A 16,383-nucleotide genomic window follows, 5' to 3' on the forward strand; every position below is an offset into this window, starting at 1 on the left:
ACACTTCTTTGAAGTCTCTCAGCCCCACTCACCTCACAGAGTGTTTGTTGGGGGGGAGGAAGGGAAAGGAGAATGTGAGCCGCTTTGAGACTCCTTAAAGGGAGTGAAAGGCGGGATATCAAATCCAAACTCTTCTTCTTCAGTGAGCACTCAGGAATGATTTTCTTAGGAATGGAGAGGTTGGATTTTCTTGCAGTCCATGGGACTCTCCAGAGTCTCCTCCAGCACCAGAATTCAAAAGCATCCATTCTCCGGCGATCAGCCTTCTTTATGGTCCAGCTGTCACTTCCATACATCACTCCTGGGAAAACCAGAGCTTTATCCATATGGCCAACAAAGGTCCGTATAGTTCAAGGGAAAGTGCCCCTCTATTCTGCCGCAGTCAAACCCCACCTGGAATCCTGTGTCCTGTTCTGGGCATGACAATTTAAGAACGATATTGACAACTTGGAACATGTGCAGACAAGGGTGACCAGGATGATCAAGGGTCTGGAAACAAGTCTTGTGAGGAACGGTTGAGGGAGCTGGGGATGTGTAGCCTGGAGGAGACCGAGAGGTGGAAAAGCTCATTCCTTGTAGGTTTTTAAGCAGAGGTTGGGTGGTCATGCTTTAGCTGAGATTCCTGCATCGCAGGGGGTTGGGCTAGATGACCCTAGGGTCCCTTCCAATACTTAAGATTCTATGATAGCCATCTTCAGATATCTGAAGGGCTGTCACATGGAACAAGGCTAGTTTTCTGCTGCTCCAGAGGGCAGGACCCAAGCCAATGGTTGCAAATTACAGTCATACCTCGGGTTAAATAAGCTTCAGGTTGAGCATTTTCAGGGTATGCTCTGCAGTGACCTGGAAGTAACGGAACGCGTTACTTCCAGGTTTCGCCGCATGCGCAGATGCTCAAAATGACGTCATGTGCATGCGCGGAAGCGGTGAAATGTGACACGCGCAGACGCGCAGTCACGTGTTACGTTCTACTCAGGATGCAAACGGGGCTCCAGAATGCATCCCGTTCGCATCCAGAGGTACCACTGTACAAGGAAGGAGATTCTGACTAAGTGTTAGGAGCATCTTTCTGATGGCAAGAGCCGTTTGACCATGCAATGGACTCCCTCAGAAGGTGGTGTAGTGATCAGGTGGGATTGCTATGGGGAATTATAACAAATATAGAGTAATCCATCTGTGTCAGCAATGAAAGCATTGCGTTGACTGGGTTTAAACTATTTTGATATGATTCTTGATCAATCCACACCTCTGCATCCCTGTTCCATTTCTCTTTCTTGACAGGTCACGTACACAGCCCAGTTGCTTCGCCAGGCAGGCTCCTGGGTCATCAAAGATAGTGGGCAAGTTTCTTTGAAGTAGGTTTCTAATATGTTAATCTTAAGATGTTAATCTTAGGGCCAGGAAACAGATCTCACATGAAGGTGAGAATGATCCCTGTCTTCCTGGCCATCCTTCTTACCATGTATATTGCTTGTTTATCAACTCCCGGGGTTGCCAAATGCACTCCTTTGTAGTTCGGTTTTGTTTACCCCCAAAGTATGCGTGCTTAATTAGTTTTGGTAGTTTAACTTTGTCCCCACATTGGGTTTGTTGAAATGCTCGGAAGAAATCTGATTGGTTCTTACGAACACGCCGTAAAAGTTCTTTTGTGAATAAAACGACCTGGTCCGGAGGGTGGAGAGACAGATTATTATCCGCACCCTTCCCAGAGTCTTGCTGGTTCAAGCCTCTGTGTGTATTCTTATTAATCAGAGTTCAATCCTTCCTTTGTTTTGGGAACACCTCAAACTGGCTGCGACAAGCTCCCCTCCCCGCTGGTCTCCAAGAACGCGCAGGATAATGAGGAGAGTGGAGCGAAGGCCAGATGTGTGCAGATGCAGTTTGAGACTGCTTGGGATAAGAGAAAAACAATATTGAAATTTCTGTTTTAAGACCACCTTTTCTGTGATGTATCTGAGGGGTGGTCTTAAGTTACACCCCTTCTGTGATGTATGTATAATGTTTCTGGGGGTGGTCTTGATCTACAGGGTGGCAATTTCAAAAGTCTTTATAAGGCCTTGTGCGCCATTGTTCTGGATCCTCCTCCTCTCCTGCGTGTGAGGGGAGCACCCTGTTGCAACAGATCAATAAAGATCAAGCTTACTAGCTGCTTTGCTTCTCAATATTCTCTGGTTGGCCTCTGTTATTTTCTCCTACCAATAGGGAACCTATGTAAGGACTCTATATGGGCTCTTGGATACCCCATAAGGGAAAAGGGCATATTTTTATTTACAACATACCCCTGGAATCTCACACCGATCAGAGATTGGGGTGGTTTGTAAATTACCGCGAAACAATCCAGTTCTGAAAAGAAGCACCATGATGCATCTCTCCCATTTTACAGCATGGAAACATTAAGGCTGATAAACAACGTGGAGTGCGCAGAGTTTGGAGTTTCACAGAACTCTTCATTGGGAGGAACAGAGTTACAAGTTCCTGGAATTATAGCCTGTTCTCTGGAACATGAAATCTGCATGTCAGGAGGTACAGACTGACATTTTTCTGACTAAATGCAAGAACATGGACATTATATCTAAGGGTCTTAGAATTAAGAACCCTCTACAATCCACTTATCCTACTGAATATGCAAGGAAACTTGGCCACACTTTCTTCAAGAAGCTGCTCAAACATCTGATCGGCGTTCTGTATTCTAAACAGAAGCTAATAAAGAAAGAACTCTTTGTACTTTGTATGGTGAGGCAATGAGACATCCAGATAAAATCTCAGTTTCGTCTCCCTTTTTCATGTCAGCTGAAGTACATTGATGAACAGCCAACTTGAATGCTCTTAAGTAGGTCAGTTGCTGCCTTGATTTTACCCAGACGCCTCCTTCTCAGAGTCTTCCTCGTACACCATGTCTTATGTTTTGATACTTATCTTGCCTTCTGACACTTGATGATGCTTGCTGGTTGCATTATCCTAGCCACTCATCTTTGGAAATGGTACATACCCTGGTTTCAGAAACCCTGGTCACAGACCTCCCCTATCGCCTCTTCATGCACAAAATGTGCTCTTTTGAGTGGCTCCGAAGGATTCGTTAAGTGAAAGTAACTGTCGGGAGAGGTTTCCCCAAGGGTTCCTCCTGCAGAGGAAATATTTGCGGTCATTAAGAGCCAAGGCGGCTTCAGGATTCCTCCCCTGCACTATTTCAGACACGTGGTTTGGATACTTACGTACGTGTGTTTATCTTGTGCATTTATGAACATTCATTTTTATTTGTGATGCCTTAGAATTCTTCTGACACTGTGGAGAGGGATGGGGGGGGGAGCCATGTCTCTTTAAAGTGGCGCTGCAGTGCTTCAAACATATAGAAAAACATTGGACATTAAAAAGTATGACCTTTTCTTATTGGAAGTCCTCAACCTCCCTGATAATGGCCTCGTTATGCTACATTGGCGTTGTTACAGGAAAAATCCGAGGGCTCCCTTGGACAAAACAAAGACACCAACCAGGATAACTTGGAGCAAAACAGCAGCCTGTAGGCTTGGTCTTTATTGAACTGTTGCAACAGGGTATTCCCCTCACTTGCAGGAGAGAGGAAAGACCCAGAAGAATAGTGTGCAAGGTCTTATAAAAACTTTTGAAATTCCCCTCCTCTAGATCAAACCCACCCCCAGAAACATCATGCATACATTACAGAAAGGAGGGGTTGAGGGAGGAGTTGTGGTGGTAACATCATGCATACATTACAGAAAGGAGGGGTTGAGGGAGGAGTTGGTGGTAACCTGAGTGTCCTGTCACCTGGCTGGTTCCTCCTTTGCCCCCCCCCCCATGAGTCACTTCCAGGAGACAAAGGGGAGTTTGCAGTTTCCTGCCCCCAGAGGGAAGATCTGATCATTGTCCTTTGTTTCAGTCCATGCTGAATCCACTCCCATATGCAAGTTCTTTGTGATCTTGATTGTCTTCTGTCTGGGATCATCAGGGTTGGTATGGGCAGAGCTCCTGTGGATGTGCTGAGACGGTGAAGAAATTATGGCTGACCAGGACTAAGCCACCCCCCTTTGTTAGTTCTTGTCATATGGAGTAAAAATAAAAATGGAACAGTGCAAATCCAATGTATGGTTGATTTTCTATGAATTTATAACAGAAATGTGGCGTATGTAGTGTGTGAGTGTGTCAAGCATGTTTACGTGTAAGAGAAGCCCCCACGGGTCACGCCATGCCAGCCCACAGAACAGCCCTTTCTGGAAAAGATCTAATAATCATTATACCTTTATAGGGCAGGAATTGCAAAAGAGCGGAAGAAGTTCTTCGTGCAGCTAGGATATTACTAGCCCCAAAATGGAAAGACAACAAGATGCCAACGAAAGAAAATGGCAAGTTAAACTTATGGAATGTGCAGAAATGGCAAAACTCACAGGAAGACTCAGAGACAAGGACAAGAGAGACTCTAAGAAAGACTGGGAAGCGTTCCTGCTGTAGTTACAGAAACACTGTAAAGAAATGGACTCATTAGCAGGATTTGAGTAAACACAATTATGAAAACAAATGTACAGATTAAGAAGCAATAAATCCGAAATTAATTAAGTGAAAGATATAATTGGAAGGAAAATATGGTATAAATAAGTGAAAAGAATATAAGAGCATTTAATGAAAAGATTAAGAAAATAGGAGGAAATAAATTACGCAGAAGTAGCAAACATTTAATGAACCAGAAGGGTAAGTTCAGGGAAGTCACAGGGTGTGTGTGTGGGAATTAATATGAATTCTATTATTTTTAAAAAATAATTTTTATTAACCGGCCAATCAAATCAAATTAAATCACATCACATAAATTCCAAATTACAAAGCCGAATTTTAAATTTTGTTGGGGGGACCCATATTTCAAGATCCGAAGGGGGATTCTGATCATCTTGCTACTACGTTAATGTCCAAATCAATCCAAATCAGTCCAAACAGAGTTCATAATTCTATCCAGTCTTATCTTGCTGTTTCCACATCACATCTTGTTCATATGTTTTCTCTTTTTTCTTTATGGTCTCTTCTGATAGTCTCCTTAAGCCGATAAACACCAATAATAATCCTGTGTGAATTTTTCCGTTCTTCCAATCCTCAAATCGAGATGGTTTCCATATATCATCACCTTCATAGATAACATCGCTCTCTCCATCATTAATCTCACAAAACTGTCGCTCTTAAGTCCCTCTGAGGAGTTTCACCCACAATATATAAACAGCTCTATTTCTCGCTTTCTCCTCCCAGACTCAAGACCTCCGACAGAACTTCCCAATATGGTGACAGCATTTTTAACTGTGTCTTTCCAAAGCTCTTATACATTCCACGCTCTTCTTAAAACATGCTTTGGTTCAAAAGTTTATCTCCACACAGCCTTAAATCCACAGCTTAAGTCCTTAAAACGACATTTCTGACTCGTGAGGGGAGGGGATTCTTGTTTAATCACATAAGGAAAGAAAGGAAAGTTTCCCCCCTCCCCCATCAGTCATTTGCCATACCGTATCTTGGCGTATCTTCTCATGTTTTATTCTTGTCTTGTTTTATCAGAGATCTCTTCTGTTAGCAGTCTTTACTCCCCCTCCTTCCTCGAAATATGTGCATTCCTTCATCCAAATTGTTTCTTTTGAAGTTCTTGCAGCTAGTGGCACGGATCAGGGACGGCGTCCAGGAGCGCCGGAATCCCACAGGAGGGCTTTGTGCCTAGTGCCCCCATCCCCACAAATTCGGGGGTGGTATAGGGCACAGCAAGCAAGGGCAGTCCCCCCCCCACCATCCTGGGGGGGGGGTAGGGATGCTAATTACTCCCATCATAGCCTCGTGTGGGTCGGAGAGATGTTATTGTCAGCCATCTTCCGATGCGCCCCCTAGTGGCCCCCGGAATATATATGAATTCTACTACTACTATTACTACTACTACTGCTACTATATTATTACATGATTGATTTGTGAAATATTAAACTGTAAAACCAATAAACATAACATGTTGTTACTCTTCAAAAACAGAGAAGAGAGAGAAATATTTAAGTGAGTTTTTTGGAGAACAGGTGAGATGCAAATGTAAAACTAGAACTAGTTGGACGGACATCTAATGCAGCTGAGCGGGGAGTGGGGGGCCAACAGCTGAGAGCCGCCTTCCCGGCCCAGCGCCCTCTAGATGTTGTGGGCAGCAACAGCTGTTCTGGCTTGTGCTGACAGGAGCTGGAGCCCAAAGCCCAGGGGCAGAGAGCAGCTGCTTTGCGGGGAGAAAGTCCCAGGTTCCGTTCTCTGCCTGAAATCCTGGAGACCACCGCTCCCAGTCCGTGTAGACAATATTGGGCTAGATGGACCCATAAGTCTGACTCAGCACAAGGCTTAGCGATTCCTGCGTCCAAGTTCCCTGTCAACATGGCAGGATAACTGTTTCTGATGCTAAGAGCTCTTGCCTGTTGCCTTTGTCCATGGAGTTTTCTTGGCAGGGATACTGGAGTGGCTTGCTGGTTCCTGCTCCAGGTGGATCACATTTGGTCAAAACTCTCCACTATGACCTGTCCATCTTGGGTGGCCCTGCACGGCATAGCTCATAGCTTCTCCGAGGTATTCAAGCTCCTTCGCCATGGCAAGGCAGTGATCCATGAAGGGATGGTTGGACAGTGTTCTCGAAGCTACAAACATGAGTCTGACCAAACTGCAGGAGACAGTGGAAGACAGAAGTGCTTCGCGTACTCTGGTCCAGGGGGTCACGAAGAGTCGGACACCACTAAACGACTAAACAACAACAAGAGCTGTTAGGCAGTGGAAGAGACTCCCTCAGAAAATGGTAGACTCTCCAGTGAGAGCCAGTGTGGTGTCGTAGTAATAATAATAATAATTTTTTTTTATTAATATCCCGCCCTCCCCAGCCGAAGCCAGGCTCAGAGCAACTAACAACAGTAAAATAATACAGCATTCTAAAACCAATTCATTATAAAATCAGTAGTGGTTAAGAGTTCTCTTTCTCAAGCTCTGGGAAGAAGACCTTTCATTGCCTACAGACAGCCACCCAATCTTAAACAACTCCTCACCCACAATGATACAACTGGTACCAGAGCCTGCAATAAACAAACCCAGATGCCAACTTTGCTGCCAACACCATTACTCATCATCAACATCATCAAACTTACCATCTTAGGCCTATTTAATTGCTCATCTTCTAACATTGTGTATTCTACCAAATGCCAACAGTGCCCTTCAGCTCTCTATATTGGGCAAACAGACCAAACCCTGTGCCAAAGGATAAATGGACATAAATCTGACATCAGGAATCACAAGACAGAGAAACTGGTAGGAGAACATTTCAGTCTCCCAGGACATTCTATACAAGATCTCAAAGTAGCTGTCTTATTGCAAAAGAATTTCAGAAAGAGACCGGAAAGAGAAGTTGCTGAATTACAACTTATCACTAAACTGAAAACTATGGAGAGACCTGATCTTAATAGAGATATTGGATTCCTGTCTCATTACATATGCTAATCATCTGCATACCATCCCTTGTTTTTTCTTGTAGGACTAATTGCAGTTGTTTACAGGTTTACCATACCCACTGAGTCAATCACCCATCTCCCACTAACCTTCTGAGAAAAACCCCACCCACCCTCCCACTATATATAAAGGTCTGGTGATTTCTGTTTCAGTGAATCTGAAGAAGTGTGCATGCACACAAAAGCTCATACCAAGAACAAACTTAGTTGGTCTCTAAGGTGCTACTGGAAGGATTTTTTAAATTTTGTTTTTCCAATGAATTTATGGGGTAAGTTCTATCCAGCTAGCCTGGCTAAAGCTGTTTGACAGGTATGGTTGGTTCTTGCGACAGCTCAGGGAACAACGCTGAAACCATTGCAAATGCATCCATTGACGGAGACCCGATGCTCCTTGCCAACAGTGGATATCCAAATTGATAATTGTCCATGAGCTAGAAGGGCCTGGTTGTTACTGTCTGGAGTCATGTCCCCCCCCCCCATTTTGATAGCCTATGACCTTATGGTTGGCGGTTCGAATCCCTGCGACTGGGTGAGCTCCTGTTGCTCGGTCCCTGCTCCTGCCAACCTAGCTGTTCAAAAGCACATCAAAGTGCAAGTAGATAAATAGATACCGCTCCGCCGGGAAGGTAAACGGTGCTTCTGTGCGCTGCTCTGGTTCGCCAGAAGCGGCTTAGTCCTGCTGGCCACATGACCCGGAAGCTGTACGCCGACTCCCTCGGCCACTAAAGCGAGATGAGCGCCGCAACCCCAGAGTTGGCCATGACTGGACCTAATGGTCAGGGCTCCCTTTACCTTTACATTCTGCTATTTATCATTATTAATAGTTTGCATCATACCTATTATTGAGATACCTATTAGGTCCATAGATTACCATATAGCATATATTCAACACACAAAAAGGTGACAATTTGTTGTGGACAAAGGACAGCTGGACATATCAAGGGCCCTGTTACCTTCAGGAGCTGAGGGCCTCATCAGACTGAAATCTGGCCCTGCCCTACATCCAGGATCCCTCCCTTCTCTCGCGGCAGAAGTAGCAACAAATCCTTGCACTCTGGTGTTGTCTGAAAGTCCCACCTCCCCACTTTCCCAGGAGCGTTCAGAGGGATGGAAGGCAGAGACCTTCTGTCCCGGCTTCAGCTTCTCTGTAGGGGCAAGACCTGTTGGGAAGGGGGGTCGGGTCGCACACAGTTTTCTGGACTAAAGAGTTAACTTTGCCCAAAGCAGAGACATCACCTTGCCAACAAAGGTCCGTATAGTTCAAGCTATGGTTTTCCCAGTAGTGATGTATGGAAGTGAGAGCTGGACCATCAAGAAGGCTGATCGCCGAAGAATGGATGCTTTTGAATTCTGGTGCTGGAGGAGACTCTTGAGAGTCCCATGGACTGCAAGAAGATCAAACCGCTCCATTCTGAAGGAAATCAGCCCTGAGGGCTCACTGGAAGGACAGATCCTGAAGTTGAGGCTCCAATACTTTGGCCACCTCAGGAGAAGAGAAGGCTCCCTGGAAAAGACCCTGATGTTGGGAAAGATGGAGGGCGCAAGGAGAAGGGGGCGACAGAGGACGAGATGGTGGGACAGTGTTCTCGAAGCTACCAGCATGAGTGTGACCCAACTGCAGGAGGCAGTGGAAGACAGGAGGGCCTGGCGTAAGAGTCGGACACAACTAAATGACTAAACAACAACATTGCCCACAACTGACTCTGCCTCTTCGTTCCAAGCTGCATCTGACTCCAGCCTTGGCAAGGGTTGAGACAAGTCTGCAGTTGGTGAGACCCCTCTCGCCCTTGGCGGACCCCCCTCTGCTACACCGAGCCTGGAAGCCTCTATGCGACGGAAACCCAAGAGAATCTGTTGGCCTTACCAGTGGCAACCTGCTTCCTGGGATGCTGGGGAAGTCGTGGTGCTCCATGTGGTAGCCCACGTTGAAGGTGAACCAGTTCAGAGGCCCGTAGTAGGAGACGGTGTCGTAACCCTTGGCATACATGTAGTGCTCAGCGATGAAGTGCCCAGAGAAGGGGTGGAAGCCCATGGCCAAGGTGGTTCCAGCGACCAGGTAGACCACAGGCTTGAAGCCCCATAAGCTGTAGATGAGGAGGTCATAGCCCATTTGGACAGCCACGTTAATGACCTCCATCTTGGAGATGGGTTTGGGGTTGATGAAGAGCGGCCGCAGGACGTAGAGGAGAGGTTGTAGAAAGACCCAGAGTAACTTCCTCAGCGGGGTGTTGAAGAAGTTTCCCTCCAACTCGCTGGGGACGTCAACATCCAACCCGTCCACGGCCAGGAAGCGGTGGTGGTCGACGTGGTACTTCTTGAAGGAGGTGGCGTAGGGGACGCCGATGGGCAGGTTGGCGAACATGCCGAAGAAGCGGTTCAACTTGGGCCTGTTGTTGCCGAAAGGCACGTTGTGGGAGATGTCGTGGATGGCCAGCGCCAACGAGTGGTTGATGCAGCCCCCGAAGGCGTAGGCCCAGAAGAAGACCCACTTCCAAGGCAAGCCCTTCACCAGGTAGCAGGCGAGAAGCTGAGTCAGGACCATGAGGGTCACCACCCACTTCATGTTGGGATCGGGGCCCATCAGCTTCTTGATCTCCGGGTACTTAGCTGTTGTGGAGGAAAAGAGGGGTGAGAGGGGGAAGCAATAGCGTTAGTTGGTGTGGCAGTGAATCGCAGGCAGAGAGAGGGTAATAATAATAATAATAATAATAATAATAATAATAATAATACAGTGGTACCTCTGGATTTGAACGGGATCCGTCCCGGAGTCCCGTTCGCATCCTGAAGCGAACATAACATGCAACTGCGCGTCTGAGCATGCGCGGGTTGCGTCTTGCGCTTCCGCGCATGCGCATGACGTCATTTTGAGCGTCTGTGAGTGCGCGAGCGCAACCCGAAAATATCCATCCCGAAGCTACTTCAACCCGAGGTATGACGGTAATAATAATAATATTATTAATAATAATTTATTATTTATACCCCACCAATCCTTGAGGTTACCTGGTTCCTATTAAGCTGTCTAGGGTTTCAGACATCAGCATCAATATCTTGAACAAAGCTAGGAGATTTCCTGGCAGCCAGCAAGGAGCTTTTAGTGACTGCATAGTACATGTATCTGAAGAAGTGTGCCTGCACGCTAAAGCTCATACCAATAGCAAACTTAGTTGGTCTCTAAGGTGCTACTGGAAGGAATCTTTTTATTTTGTTTCGACTTTGGCAGACCAACACAGCTACCTACCTGCATAATACATGGGTGCAGAGTTGTTCTGGCCAAAGGCTGCGTTGCCACACTCAGCACGAGATGCAGTTTCTGAACTAACATTATTATTATTATTGTTAATTATTTCTACCCCGCCCAGCCACTCTGGGCGGCTTCCAACAAAATTAAAAGATTAAAAAAAACATTAAAACACCAGTCAGTAAAAACTTCTCTAAAAACTTCATTAACACTGATGTCCTGCTGGGAATTTCAGTCTGGAATTTCAGACTGAAATCCCCAGGTGTCAAAAAAGGTTACTACTGCGACCTGTGTTTCATTAGCCCAGAAATGGAAAACGAGCGAGGTCCCAACTCCTGAATAGTGGCAACTTACTTAAGTTGACAGAATATGCACAACTCGCAGACTTAACATATAGAATAAGAGAACAAGAAAAACATATGTTTAAAGAAGATTGGAAAACATTTATTGAATATACGGGAAATATTTGTGTACAGCTGGAAACACTGGCGGCATTAAGATAAATTCAACAGCGCAAACAAGTTTTGATGGATGCAATAATGGAACACGGATTGGTGTAGCTTTTGAAAAACATGCAGGGATTTATGATATGTAAAATGAACCATGGAAAGAGAAGAAAGGCAGTCACTGATATCTTAAAGGTGTAAAATGAGTATTTTAAACTGTAAAACAAAATTTAATAAAAATTATATACAGTGGTATCTCGGTTTAAGATCAGTGCTGTTTACGAACGATTCGGTTTATGAACTCTGCAAAACCGGAAGTAGTGTCCCGGTTTGCGAACTTTACCTTGGCCTAAGAACGGAAGCCGAACGGTGGAAGGGCACTGGCGGCGGGAGGCCTCATAAAGGAAAGCATGCCTTGGTTTAAGAACGGTTTCGCTTTAAGAACGGGCTTCCGGAATGGATTAAGTTCGTAAACTGAGGTAAAAGGTAAAGGGACCCCTGACCATTAGGTCCAGTCGTGGCCGACTCTGGGGTTGCGGCGCTCATCTCGCTTTACTGGCCGAGGGAGCCGGCGTACAGCTTCCGGGTCATGTGGCCAGCAGGACTAAGCCGCTTCTGGCAAACCAGAGCAGCGCATGGAAACGCCGTTTACCTTCCCGTCGGAGCGCTACCTATTTATCTGCTTGCACTTGGACGTGCTTTTGGACTGCTAGGTTGGCAGGAGCAGGGACCGAGCAACGGGAACTCACCCTGTCGTGGGGATTCGAACCGCCAACCTTCCGATCAGCAAGTCCTAGGCTCTGTGGTTTAACCCACAGCACCACCCGCATCCCTAAACGGAGGTACCACTGTGTATATATATGCTTGTGGACTTCCCATTGGGGGATCTGGTCGTCAGGGACTGGTTGGATGCAGAGGAGCGGTGGGAGGGGCCAGATGCAGAACCCCCAAGGGAGATCCCAGAAGAGGAAGGCTTGGAGCCCAGGGATTGGTGGTGGGACAATGAGGAGAGGTCAGAGGAGGAAACTTGGGAAGAGATGCTGAATACGGAAGGGACAACAGGCTTTAGTGAGCAGGAGGAGCCTGTGATTGAGAACAGTTCAGACTCTGATGATGAAGCAGAGGAGAGGAGTCTAGAGGCCGTTGAAGCACCCCAGGAGTCCCATCCCCCCGGGTTAGTGATCAGGTGGGATTGCTATGAAGAATTATAACAAATATAGAGTATTTGAAAGCATTGCGTTGACTGGGTTTGAACTATTTTGATATGATTCTTGATCAATCCACACCTCTGCATCCCTGTTCCATTTCTCTTTCTTGACCAGTCACGTACACAGCCCAGTTGCTTCGCCAGGCAGGCATCCTGCGTCATCAAAGACAGTGGGCAGTTTCATTGATGTAGCTTTTCTGATATGTTAACCTGTAGCTTTTCTGATATGTTAATCTTAGGGTGTTAATCTTAGGGCCAGGAAACAGATCTCACATGAAGGTGAGAATGATCGCTGTCTTCCTGGCCATCCTTCTTACCATGTATATTGCTTGTTTATCACCTCCCAGGGTTGCCAAATGCACTCCTTTGTAGTTCTGTTTTGTTTACCCCGTACGTATGCATGCTTAATTAGTTTTGGTAGTTTAACTTTGTCCCCACATTGGGTTTGTTGAAATGCTCGGAAGAAATCTGATTGGTTCTTACGAACACGCTGTAAAAGTTCTTTTGTGAATAAAACGACCTGGTCCGGAGGGTGGAGAGACAGATTATTATCCGCACCCTTCCCAGAGTCTTGCTGGTTCAAGCCTCTGTGTGTATTCTTATTAATCAGAGTTCAATCCTTCCTTTGTTTTGGGAACACCTCAAACTGGCTGAGACAAGCTCCCCTCCCCGCTGGTCTCCAAGAACACGCAGGATAATGAGGAGCGCGGAGCGAAGGCCAGATGTGTGCAGATGCAGTTTGAGACTGCTTGGGAAACATCCGGGAGTGGAGGAGCCTTAGGAGGGGTGCAAGACAAGGACCCTCAGTCCTGGCAAGAGGGTTGGGAAGAGTTGTTGAGTTGCATGCCATTTCCTGGACTAAAGGGTTAACTTTAGGATGCTGGACTAGAATAACTTGGCACTTGGGCCTGATGCAGCTAAAGGGCTGTCATGTTCCTTAAGCACTAAAAGGGGAAAGGGAAGAAAGAACAAAACGACCTGTGTCTAAATCTTTGGCCGTGGAGTCATTGCACTTCTTGGCAAAAGTGGTTTTCTCAGAAAAATAACGCCCACGTAAGATGTAACATATCCTAGTGTGTCACATAGCAATGCGCTGGGCCAGTCCACCTCACCGGAGCTGAGATAATTAGAGAGTATGGTTCTGAATGGTGCTGGATTTCACAGGAATGTTGCAAAAGGTTCCTGGAGCTCATCTTTCGCTTCCAGGTGGAAACATGTTGCTGTCTTAGTCATGGAACCATAGAACTGTAGAGTTTGCACGCGCCTGCAATGCGGGAATCTCAACTCAAGCACCTATGAAGACGGCCAAAATCTACAGAATTCTTTCTGAAACGGAAAGTAACACACAGCTCCCAGGATTATCGGCTGGAGGGGAACTGCAATGGTTCATACAGTGCTTCAAGCATACGGTGAGGTGAAGGGAAGCCTTGCTTCTGCACATGACTGTGGCCTGATGGGAAGTCTTGCTTCTAAGCTTTGTTTCTACACATGATGCTGCACAAACCGTTCTAATACTAAGACATTCACTCACCACCTTAGAATGTTCAGTTCACATTGAGTTCAGGGCAACATTATACTTTGACCTGTTCTTAATGCATAGCTGGTCACATCTACGGAATGTGATGGTTATGATCTTTTAAGTCTCCTATAGCAATCATTAGTAATTGTTCTAAGTCTTACTATATTAATCACTAGTTATAATTTAATTAGGAGGTTTTCATGCCTGTCTAGTTCTGTGCTCCCTTTCCCAGCCTTTAATCTATCGGTGATTAATGCCTATATGCAACCCTTTGCTTTGTACTTGTGTTAACCAATCAGCAACAATCACGTATGCGGCAATGCTGTAATATTCAATAAAAGGGACTCCCCGAGACATGCTCGAGAGATGCCTCCCATATGACACTCCTCACTCGTCTGTCGTTATTTCAACCCAACAGTGAGGCTGGACTCTTCTGAATTAAAGAGCGGGTTTTTGCAGGCAAAGCTCCAGGGTGGAGGGGAAAACCACTTGAACCTGGAGCTTAAAAGCATGGAGCAAAAGGTAAGCGTAAATAATCCCTGCATCTCTCCTCCAATCTTTCACGCCCCAATATGTACCCATGACATCAGATACGAACGTTCTCAAGAAGGGTGTGCCTGCAGATTTCCCTGCTCCTGCCAACCTAGCTGTTCAAAAGCACATCAAAGTGCAAGTAGATAAATAGATACCGCTCTGGCGGGAAGGTAAATGGTGTTTCTGTGCGCTGCTCTGGTTCGCCAGATGCGGCTTAGTCCTGCTGGCCACATGACCCGGAAGCTGTACGCCGACTCCCTCGGCCACTAAAGCGAGATGAGCGCCGCAACCCCAGAGTCGGCCATGACTGGACCTAATGGTCAGGGCTCCCTTTACCTTTACCTTTATGACCTTATTTAAATGAGCTACCATGTTGGCTACTGGCAATACTGTAGATCCACTACACAGGAAAAAACCCCACGTTAATTGTGTAAAACATAAATACATAATACTCAGTTTGGGACTATAATTTTCACATCTTGTGTCCAATTAAGGCTCAAAAGGGTTCAAACTGACCTGACCTGAAATAATTTCTGAAAACAGCATGGAAAAATGCAGGCAACACAAAATCTGTAAATCATGTGAGGAACACACACAGGTTTCACTTCTGGATGAGTTTCACTGAAGGCAGCTCTGTTTAGGGAAGCTTTTCATATTTGATGAATTTGTATTTTAACATCAAAAAAACGAAGATCATGGCCACTGGTCCCATCAACTCCTGGCAAATAGAAGGGGAAGAAATGGAGGCAGCGAGAGATTTTACTTTCTTGGGCTCCATGATCACTGCAGATGGTGACAGCAGTCACGAAATTAAAAGATGCCTGCTTCTTGGGAGAAAAGCAATGACAAACCTAGACAGCATCTGAAAAAGCAGAGACATCACCTTGCCAACAAAGGTCCATCTAGTTCAAGCTATGGCTTTCCCAATAGTGATGTATGGAAGCGAGAGCTGGACCATCAAGAAGGCTGGTCGCCGAAGAATGGATGCTTTTGAATTCTGGTGCTGAAGGAGACTCTTGAGAGTCCCATGGACTGCAAGAAGATCCAACCTCTCCATTCTGAAGGAAATCAGCCCTGAGTGCTCACTGGAAGGACAGATTGTGAAGCTGAGGCTCCAAGACTTGGACCACCTCAGGAGAAGAGAAGACTCCCTGGAAAAGGCCCTGATGTTGGGAAAGATGGAGGGCACAAGGAGAAGGGGGCGACAGAGGATGAGATGGTGGGACAGTGTTCACGAAGCTATCAACATGAGTCTGTCCAAACTGTGGGAGGCAGTGGAAGAGAGGAGTGCCTGGCGTGCTCTGGTCCAGGGGATCACGAAAAGTCGGACACGACTAAACGACTGAAAACAATAACATTTTGCTGGAAGCCGCCCAGAGTTTCTGGGGAAACCCAGCCAGATGGGCGGCGTATAAATAATATTTTTAAAAATTCATTCATTCATTCATTCATTCATTCATTCATTCATTCATGGCATTTGTGCCCTCAGCCTTTCTAGAAAAAGACACAACATGCAAAGGGGGGGGGGGGACCAAAATCAAAACTCAGGCACTGATTACCAAACAGCTGTCCCTACAAAGATCATTTCAGGGGCAAGGAGACGCTTGATAGTGGGGTGGGAGAGCTGGGGGGGGAAAGTCACATATGGCAACCATTGCGCCACTTTGGTTTCAGATAGTACATGGGTAAAGGATAAATGTAAAGATACTGTTAGGTCCATTTGCAGACGACTCTGGGGTTGTGGCGCTCATCTCACTTTACTGGCTGAGGGAGCCGGCGTTTGTCCGCAGACAGTTTTTTCGGGTCATGTGGCCAGCAGGACTATGCCGCTTCTGGTGAAACCAGAGCAGCGCATGGAAACGCCATTTACCTTCCCACCGGAGTGATACCTATTTATCTACTTGCACTTTGACATGCTTTCGAACTGCTAGGTTGGCAGGAGCAGGGAC

At 46.2% G+C, this 16,383-nt stretch overlaps 2 protein-coding genes across 3 annotated transcripts in view; one reads left to right on the forward strand and one right to left on the reverse strand.

The window, feature by feature from the left end:
* Positions 1–10,756, reverse strand: part of LOC310851588 (sphingolipid delta(4)-desaturase/C4-monooxygenase DES2-like) — a 113,460-nt gene extending 102,704 nt beyond the window's left edge. Inside the window, exons 1-2 of one of the 2 annotated variants that reach the window (XM_083754155.1) lie at positions 10,729–10,756; positions 9,174–10,097 (exon numbers count right to left, since the gene is read on the reverse strand). In XM_083754155.1, coding sequence (XP_083610281.1) covers positions 9,174–10,097; positions 10,729–10,741 — 937 coding nt within the window. In that variant the 5' untranslated portion in view covers positions 10,742–10,756. Of the gene's footprint in view, positions 1–9,147; positions 10,098–10,228; positions 10,320–10,728 lie in introns of those variants that run through there. The other variant, XM_083754154.1, reaches the window with a different exon arrangement.
* The window catches only part of TBCB (tubulin folding cofactor B), a 122,850-nt gene that overhangs the window by 61,484 nt on the left and 44,983 nt on the right, over positions 1–16,383 (forward strand). The window lies entirely within an intron of this gene.

This window comes from Podarcis gaigeae (assembly GCF_964106915.1).
Source record: "Podarcis gaigeae genome assembly, chromosome: 8".
Lineage (NCBI taxonomy): Eukaryota > Metazoa > Chordata > Lepidosauria > Squamata > Lacertidae > Podarcis > Podarcis gaigeae.